This window comes from Nannospalax galili, unplaced genomic scaffold (assembly GCF_000622305.1).
Source record: "Nannospalax galili isolate Female #2095 unplaced genomic scaffold, S.galili_v1.0 scaffold370, whole genome shotgun sequence".
NCBI classification, from domain to species: Eukaryota; Metazoa; Chordata; class Mammalia; order Rodentia; family Spalacidae; genus Nannospalax; species Nannospalax galili.
In genome coordinates this window covers 4,069,879-4,079,621 of record NW_008329335.1, presented here as the reverse complement: position 1 = coordinate 4,079,621, position 9,743 = coordinate 4,069,879, and the positions used below count along the sequence as shown (strand labels likewise).

Below are 9,743 nucleotides of genomic sequence, written 5' to 3'. Positions count from 1 at the left end.
CTTATGTACCAGTCACAAGAACCTTTAGAGAGCAAAAGAACTCTGTTTCCAACATATCACATTTGAAAATCTTGGTGACTTTGCTAATTTCTCTAATATGAATTGATTCATCTTCTCCATGTTCTCACAGTACTCCATGAATACTCAAATTAAGAAACTCAGTATCTGGGGCTGGAGAGATGGCTCAGCGGTTAAGAGCACTGACTGCTCTCACAGAGGACTCTGGTTTGATTCCCAGCACCCACATGGCGGCTACAAACTGTCCTTAACTCCAGTTCCAGAGGAATCAGAGGCCCTCTTCTGATCTCCACGGCATTTCACGACTCGAGTGCACTCACATACTTGCAGGCAATACAGTCATATACATAAAATAAAAATAATAAATAAAAGAAAAGAAACTCAATATCTTATATTGATCAAGTTTATGTTGATAATTATAGTTTGGAAGGTTTGCAGTACTTAAGGGCAGGAATAACCTCTAAGTCATCTTTATATCTCTATACCTAGCACAGTAATAGGAGCATACGATGTCTAATAAGTCATGATTAAATTAAATTTCCTGGGGGTAGCAAAGGTCTCCCATCTCTAGAGATTTCCAGTCCATCCTCACAGCCATTTCCCTGACCCACATAAAGGAGGATCGCCCCAAGGGGTCCGACTGTAACAGTAGTGTGTTCTGCTAATCAGGCCTACCTCAACTTCGGCTGTGTGGCCATGGCTCCTGAACTCCCAGAAGGAATACTGCCTCCTGATAAAGAAAGTGGAAGCTGTTGATCTTGCTGTCTGTTGGTTGTCTCCTATCCTATGCATGGGGTTTTTTCCCCTTTTTTCCTTTTTTTGATTGGCAGTTTCCATTACTTATCTAATTCCAAGCATTTGCACAATTCACTTGAAATACTGAGTAATTTCTACCTTTCTATGGGGGGCCTGATGTCATATTGTCTCAATACCAACAGTGATTATGTGTTTGTATCTGGGACCCCAACAGGCTCCTTATATGTTCAACTCATTCCAGCCCCAGTCAACCATAGATCCCTAGAATTGCTTACATGAACATAGGTATTTGCCAAGGTCCTCATCAAAATGCAAACCTTCATTGACTGGTTTGTTTTCTTTTAGGTCATATCTTCCAGGAGAAACTTAGAGCTGAGTCCTTCTGATCTCATGAAGACACACACCTCCACAGATTTTCTGCAGCACAGCTAAGGTAAACCAACTGCCCTCTCCATCCAGAGGAACTGTTACTGAAAACAAACTCATTGACAAAGAAAGCTTACGGACCCACTGTCTCCCACTGGATGACATACTGTAGCGGGAATGAGGCTCTGTCAGGAAGACTTCCCTCAGTCCACAACAGGAGTAGGGAATTCATGACTAGTATGATTCCTCTTTAGGGAGTCGAAGGTGGGTTTCCAGTCTCTCCAGAAAACTATCCAATTAATTCAATACAGTGAAGACCAACATTGAGAAATCTGTGTTCATCAATCATGTTGCAAAGTATGAGAATACAGGTAAGCAAGCATGCAGGCAAAACTGGGAGGACACAGGATGGCAATTCACTTTTAAATAATTCAGAGGGAAATTGTTTTGTTTTCTTTGTGTTGTGTTTGAAATGTTTACTGTGGTTGAATCATATTTAAATTATAACGGAAATTGCTTATCAAACATAACATCGGTAAGTGTTGTGGCAAACGAGAAATCCACAGTAGCACTGAAAACTCAGTTTAAAAATAGTGTAACATTTCAAACACTGACCTTCTACCCCCAAGAGGTAAATCAGTGCTGTGAAGAAGGTCTAGGTGTGGAGCAGTGCACAGCACAGCACAGAAGCCACTCTGCAGTGAAACAGTGAGTTACCGAATGGCATAACACTTGTATTACAGTCTCATTCTTCACACCTTCCAGACACAGCAACTTACACTCTGAGAAAACAGACTTCTTTCACTGATAAGGCTGCTTCCCAGCAGTCTTTCCAAACTAATATATATATATAATATATATATCTTTCCATCCAGCACTGACTTTTTTTATTAGTTTATTTATTATTATTTTCTTTATGAGTGTATTGCCTGCATGTATGTAAGTGCACCCATGTCTTGCAGGGCCTGTGGAGATCAGAAGAAGGCATCAGATCCCCTGGAACTGGAATTACAGACAGTTGTTAGCTGCCATGTGAGTGCTAGGAATCAAACTCGGGTCCTCTACAAGAGCAGCCATTGCTCTTAACTGCTGAGCCATCTCTCCAGCCAAGCACTGACATTTAAAAAATCATTAGAACTTCTGGATATAAAAATTACAGTCAATAAATAATCCTCTAAGAATAGAAACTTTCCAGAGATAGCATATTTTATCTGTTAAATCAACTTGAGTGTATTTGATCTCAAGCACAGTGACAATTACCAAAGTTAGCAATTGAAATGTTTTTAATATTCAGTTCGTTAACTATTTATGGTACATCTGTCTTCCTCAAGGCCTCAAGTTGGTCACAGTGAGGACTGAGGTGTCAGCTCCATGCTTTAGAACTCCTCTTTCGTGACAGTAGACATCATTACACAGTCTGCTGAAATGAAGTTATTCTACTAAAGAGTATACACAGAATATTTTCAATGATGAAAATTTACATTTAGAGCCAGGCATGGTGGCGCACACCTGTAGTCCCAGCACTTGGGAGGCAGAGGCAAGAAGATCTCTGTGAGTTCAAGGCCAGCCTGGTCTACATAGTGAGTTCTAGGCTAGCTGGGGCTACAGGGAGACCCTGTTTCAAAAAGACCAAAACACGATTTACATTTAGAAGATGAGAGGGGTCTAACACAAATCACTGAAATAAACTCAGGGACAATTCTCTCAGAAAATAGTAAGAGTGAAGCAAATATTAAAGTCTTCAGTGTGGTTATTAGCTTAAGGATTATTGTCAATCCACAATGGAAAGGCAAAAAACAACAACAACAACAACAACAAAAAAAAAAACCCACACACCCTATCTTCTTTCCCCAAAATCAAACAAAAACCCTCCAGAGAGAATGCATTATAATTAACCTCAAAGGCCATCTTACAAAACTCCCAGAAGAGTCTAAAGAATGTATATGAAGGGGAAATGAGCTTTTCTAGGAAAACACACTGAACAGCCTATGGCATTTACAGGAGACTTCATTTTTCACTCATGACAGAAAAAGGATGCACACAGAATAGTTTCCTGATCTGCTAAAACACAGGACAAACGCAGAAACCTGTTCACCAGCTTTGCGTCAATAGTACTGTGTAGCCTGTGGTCTCCAATCATGTTAATACCATGAGGTGACAAACACTGCCACACAATATGCCAGTCCAATGATCATTAGCGTTCCTAAGTGAAATGCGATACAGAATTATGCATCAAATATATATCCTGCAGAAGAATCCTCATTAAAACTGTAGGGTGCTGTGATCAGAGAAAGATATTATATATGCCAGTCCCCGTGTTTCTCACATCATACCCTATATTACAGTACCACATGATGAGAATCACAGGAAAAAAATGTTTTAAAGGGAAACACACATACTTTTGGTTAACCTGAAAAAATATCACAACAGTAAGAACTACCTGTTTAAGAATTCTACCATTTTGGAAACGAACTTAAATTCTTTATCAAACACTATTGAGAAGTGTGATGGGGTCAGCTTATGGTCACATAGAATTTTTAATACATTCTGAGGTTTGTAAGGCTGGCCATATAGTCATGCAGTCTGAAGCACTTGTATTCCATGGGTTTAAGACACACCCAATGATGCTTATTACTTGAACATCCATTGATGCAAATCTAGGAGTGATGTGCTAGTTCACTGGAGATCTGGTTTTCTCTGTGGTGCTAAAGCTGCTAGGAAAGTGGGACCCATACACCAGAAGTCTAGAAAAGATTCATCAATAGGGAATTCTGAGTTTTGTTTTGTTTGCTGCCTCCCCAGTACTGTTTGGGGTGACTCATTGGTGACAACTGTTAATAAAAAGAGGCTCTCACTCTGCGGCCCTTCAAGGGCTGTGGAGGACGATGATTGCTCAACAGAGAAGCTGCTGCCTCGCCCTCTGCTGTGCACAGGAGGCTGCGGAATCTGGCCAGCTGTTGAAGAAAAGAGCAGACTTAATTTTGGCATAGAAAATCAAGTCAATCTTAATGAGCTGCATAGAAATGTTAAGATTGTGATAATTTTTACCAGCAGTTAAAAACAGAGTAGTGCAAAATTTCTAAGTTATCATAAAGAGTTATCCTATTTGAGTCTCTTCAATATAGAAATACCTATGGATCCAAAATTAAGTGTATAAAACTCTTCACTTGAAGATCAAAGTAATAAAAGTAGAATGTGTTTTAAAGAGCACATATTAGGATTCAAAAAATGGTTTTCCGTATGTTCCCTCCCCACCCTAGGCCACACACCTGACATGTTTTATTACAAAAATATGCCTGATATTTTGAAGCTCAACTTTTCCACATAATACATACCACAGACATTTTTGTGTATCAATAAGCATAAATTTACACACTGCTTTTAATTGTTGGAAAGCTCTACTATACATATGTTACTCAGTTGTAACTGTATCATGAAATTCCAATCATTTCTTGGTGGTCTAATATGGTTTATCAACAGTTCTACCGTAACAAAATAAAGATTGGATAAATTACCTGAATAATCATAACCTCTCAGACATTCAACAAAGGTATACTGCCTATTAACACAGGTCTTGGTGTTTGTTTTACCTTTTGCTATGGTTTGATGAGGACAAATTAGTAAATTATTAAAATGAGACCCGTTTTTAGTCCCCTAGCTCAGAGCCACGTCATCAGGCATCACCACTGTCATTTTTGTGCAGTATCAATCAGGAGGGAGGCAGAGGAGAAAGAGGCTTTTCACCATTAACATAGTAGTTTAAAACCATGACTAGTGAACACAGAATCTCCCACCACACAGAAGCAGCTCTGCTTCTTCGCAAGTGATATTTTCTCATATGTTTGAAAGAATCAGTTGTGGGAATGGTCAGACAGCTGGTTACAACTTAGTGATGGTCATTTGCATTAGAGTAGATCACTATAGTTGAAACCAGATTAAATCCACTGACAAAGGCTAATAAAATGCAACCCTGGGGAGACACTCAGCCTTATATAACTCATAACTACAGCCTGGGGGGGGGGGCTAGTCAAGGTGGTAGTGTGAGAATGCAGTTCTACCCTGGGGGTACAGATCTGAGCTTCCCAGCACAACATACCTCCCCAGTGGTGCCATTGATTTCTCTGAAAACTTGCCTTTGGTTTGGTTTACACACACACACACACACACACACACACACACATACACACACCTCCTTTGGAAACTGGTCATAGATCCCTACCTCTGCAGTATTTTCACTTCACCAGTGTAGAGCTGAATCTTAAAACTTCCTCTGGCCAGCTTGCTCACTTTGCTAAGAGTCTCTAAACCAGTCTTGATCACACCCTGCCTCTTCAGTACTTTCTCCATCACTTGGCCCAGCTAGACAGATCTGTCACCTCCTGCTCACAATGGTTTCTTTGGCTTCATGTCCTTGCTAGCTGGCTCTGATACCTTATTCCTTCATGTAGCCACAGGCTCATTCAGGCAGAAAACTTGATCCTCTGTCACTAAGCTGACTCAGCACCCACCCATTCTTGGCAGATCTGTCCCCACTTCAGCCTGGAGGCTAAGGTAGGTGTGACCTGCCTTGCTGGTTTCCTTGGCTCTACTATTAAGCTCTTCATTTCCTTATGTAGCAACCCCAGCAAGATGAAATCCTTTACTGCAAAGCCATCTAAATAATTTTATGTCATGCTGGCACTCAGCCATCTTTAATGATGCTCCAGTGCCTGCTCAAGTTGAGTAATAATAAAAATAAGCTCTCTTTGAGAACAAAGAGATCCAGACAATGTGCTACATGCTTTACACTACATTATATGATCTAATCCCCTAAATAACTTAGCAATAATGTACTGTTACCCCATCCTACTAATGAGGATCTAGAGAGGCAGCTGGGAAGTTTCAACAAATAAGTTGTCTGGCACAAAAGTAATGAACTAGCCACAGAAGTAAACCGCATTTCTATCTTTTTAAAAACCATTTTTATTTAATCTCTTTTCACTTATTTTTAAGTAGAAACATCAATAAAGTAGCATGACTGCTTCAACCACCATCAACACATGCTCAGTTCTCCATCCACACGCCTGCCCAATCTCTCTCTCTCTCTCTCTCTCTCTCTCTCTCTCTCTCTCTCTCTCCCTCTCTCTCGCCTATCCTGCCCAAACCAGATGACTTTAAATCAAGTTCTGATTATCATGTCATTTCAGTCTAGACATTTCTAAATGTATCCCTAAAATAAGCGCCATTTCTAATATTTTGATAGACACCCAAAGTGAACTTTTCAACCTGGTTTCTGAGTCTTAGACTACGACCATTCCTCTAACCTTTCTAGATCGTTCTGTGCCTACATATCACATTCACTTGAGGTACCACTCAAAGCTATTTTTTGTGAAAGGGGGATCTCAGAGTGCCTGGATGAAAAGGCAAGAGTGATTCCTAAAATTTCAGATGTGTGGATTTCATTCAAGCCCTTGAACCAGAATTTCTGACAAGGCTCAAGGGTCCATCTTTACATAAGCTTCTCTAAGGGGTTGCTGGAGACACTGAACTATGAAACCACAGTGCAAAGTTGCCAGCATGCATTCTTATGCTCCAACTTCCTTAAGTCCCTCCTTTCTTCACTATCCACAGTCATGCCTCTCATTCATGAAGTCTTTCCTGATGTGTCCATTGAAAAAGTCTCTGATTGGAACGTCCATTATCATGTTGCCTTGTGGCACCAATCAGAGCCCACTATGTGATAGCTTTGCACACTTATTTTATCACTCTGTTAGATTACAAACTGTCAAGAACAAGGACCTCTTTTACACATTTTTTAAAAATGTCCTGTACCATAAGTTGCAAAGAACTAGCATTTTGTAGTTCACAATTGCTTGTACAATCTTCCACAATTTAGTACTTTAGTTCAAAAACACACGCTTTCATATATGATCACAAACACAAAACCTTACTATTAAAGAAGTACCTTTAGGGGGTGCTGGAGAGATGGCAGTTAAGAGCACTGACTGCTCTTGCAGAGGACCCAGGTTCGAGTCCCAGCACCCACATGGCAGCTACAACCGTCCTTAACTCCAGTTCCAGGGGAATCCGAAGCCCTCTTCTGACCTCTTTGCACGACATGGGCGCACTCACATACATGTAGGCAATACACTCATACACATTTAAAAAAAAAAAAAAAAAAAAAGAAGTACCTTTGGAATTTGTTTTGGAGTATGTTATTCTAGCATCCTGAAGACAATCTCCCTGTAGAGAATAGCTAAGAGCTCAGAGGTTAATGTGAAAAAAGCACTGCAGGGAGAGAAGAAGCAGAGGGTGTCAGGTGGAGAGTACAGGCTTGATTGAAGAAGGAAAGATGAGGGGCTGGAGAGATGGCTCAGCAGTTAAGAGCACTGGCTGCTCTTGCAGAGGACCAGGATTCAATTCCCAGAACCCATACGGTGGCTAACAACCTTCCTTAACTCCAGTTCCAGGTGATCAGACTCCCTCTTCTCGCCTCCACAGGCATTGCACAACACAGGTGTACTTACATGCAGGCAATACACTCATACATACAATAAATAAATAAAAAATTTTAAATGAAGGAAAGATGAAAGCATGCAAGTGAGATCTGTCTCTGAGCTTTAGCTGGAGCTAAGTACAGTGTGTAAGGTGCACATAACTGCAGCAGGGCAGGAAAATAACCAAGAGAAGATCCTCAGACTCTGCCAGAATCTCTGACTGACCCATTAACCACACATGCGTAGAACAGACTCCAAGCATCCAGCTCACTGAGACCAACACAGTAGCATAGGGAAGAATATGCACTTTTATCTCACCCAAAGTAAGTATCTTCTAAAAGAAAAGAAACAACACTCATCAGAGAAAATAACAGAATCCAGAATTTTTGCAAATTACTGTTCATATTCTCCTATAGTACAGTAAAAATTACTTGATACCATAAGAATCAAGAATAGAGCACACAGTGAAAGCAGATTCCAGCCCAAGATGAACTACTGTTGGAACTTAAAAGGATATTAAATTATATAATTAAAATTGACTGTTATAATTATCTCACGGGTTATATGATATTAAACAAAACAACTTTTCAATATATGAGAGACCTCAGAAAGGTAAGGAAAAATATCAACAAATAAATAAAATAAAAATAATAAAAGAGAACTAAATAGAAATTTTAGGACTAAACATATGGCTTCTAAACTAAACATTTCACTGTACAGGACTTTCCACCCAAATTGACATGAGAAAGGAAATGAACTTGAATACACACAAATAGAAAACACTGGCAGTGGATGATTCTTGAAAAATGGCACTCGAGGTGGACCTCTGGCCTCCAAATGCAAACATACACATGCATGCACAACCACCCACACAAATGTACACGTACATGCATTCACAAAAGAAAATGGGGAAATGAATTGAACAGATCTTCACAAAAGGAAATACATGATTGGTTTGTATGCATATGAAGAAATGTTCAACACAGCTAGTCATCTAATACATGCAAATTAAAATCACATGTACTGGCTAGAATGTCTAAATTAGGTAAACTGACAATACCATACCAAATGCCAGCAGGGATAGGGTACAGCAGAAATATCATAAAACACTGATGGGAAAGTAAAGAGGTCCTGTCACTTTAGAAAACAAGGTGGTGGCACCTTACAAAGTTAAGCATGCATGGGGCTGGAGAGATGACTCAGCACTTAAGAGCACTGGTTGCTCTTACAGATCTGGGTTTGATTTCCAGCATCTATATGGCAGCTAACAACCATCCACAACTCCAGTTCCAATGGAATCCAATGCCTTCTTCTGACCTCCACAGGCATTGCATGACACGGGTGCATTTACACACCTGCAGTCAATACACTCATACACATAAAATAAAAATAACAATTTTTTAAAAATTAAGCATTCCAGTTCTTGGCATTGGTCCGGGATATATAAAAAAGTGTCCATACAGTGTGTATGTCAACTACTCCTAATAACCAAATAGTGAATCCATGTTAATTCTTAATAGTTCCAAAATTAAAACAATCCAAATGTCTATCAACTGATAGAGTTTTTTAATGTGGTACATCATACTATAAGGTAGTAATAAAAATAAACGAAGTGAATAAAGCATAAAAACATTACACTGGGAAGACAAACACAAAAATGTATTTACTAACCAGGGCTGGTATTTCAGGCCTGTAACACTAGCTATTTAGGAAGCTCATAAGTCCAAGGTCTGCCTGAGTTACAGTGAGTGCAAGATCAGCCTTGTCAATTTAGTGAAACTCTGTCTCAAAATAAAAACAACAATAAAGGGCTGAGCATATAATCCAGTGGTAGAGTGTTTTCCTAGTGTATGTGAAGCCATAGATTCAATCCTCTATCACAGCATTAAAAAAAAAAAGCTACTTACTGTTTAATTCATTAAATAAAATTCTAGAAAAGGAAAAATTCTAGTGACAGCATGCAGATAGCTCAGCAGACAGTAGCAGAGATATCAGAGTATAAGGGCTCTAGTTGGGGGAGGGAGGCTATGGGAGGGTGCCACCTGGGAAGTGGGTATATAGTTGAATAAGATGGTTTGGGATGTTCTGTGTGATATACACAAAAAAAAATCAAGAAAAATTTTAAAT

The 9,743-nt window shown here is 39.6% G+C and overlaps 1 protein-coding gene across 1 annotated transcript in view; it reads right to left on the bottom strand.

Annotated features, from left to right (window-relative positions):
• Nucleotides 1-2,205: 2,205 nt before the first annotated feature.
• Ca13 (carbonic anhydrase 13) overlaps nucleotides 2,206-9,743 on the bottom strand; it is a 38,557-nt gene continuing 31,019 nt past the window's right edge. Inside the window, exon 7 of the mRNA XM_008836892.3 lies at nucleotides 2,206-4,094. Within this exon, the coding sequence (XP_008835114.1) occupies nucleotides 3,975-4,094 (120 nt within the window). The 3' untranslated portion in view covers nucleotides 2,206-3,974. The remainder of the gene's footprint in view (nucleotides 4,095-9,743) is intronic.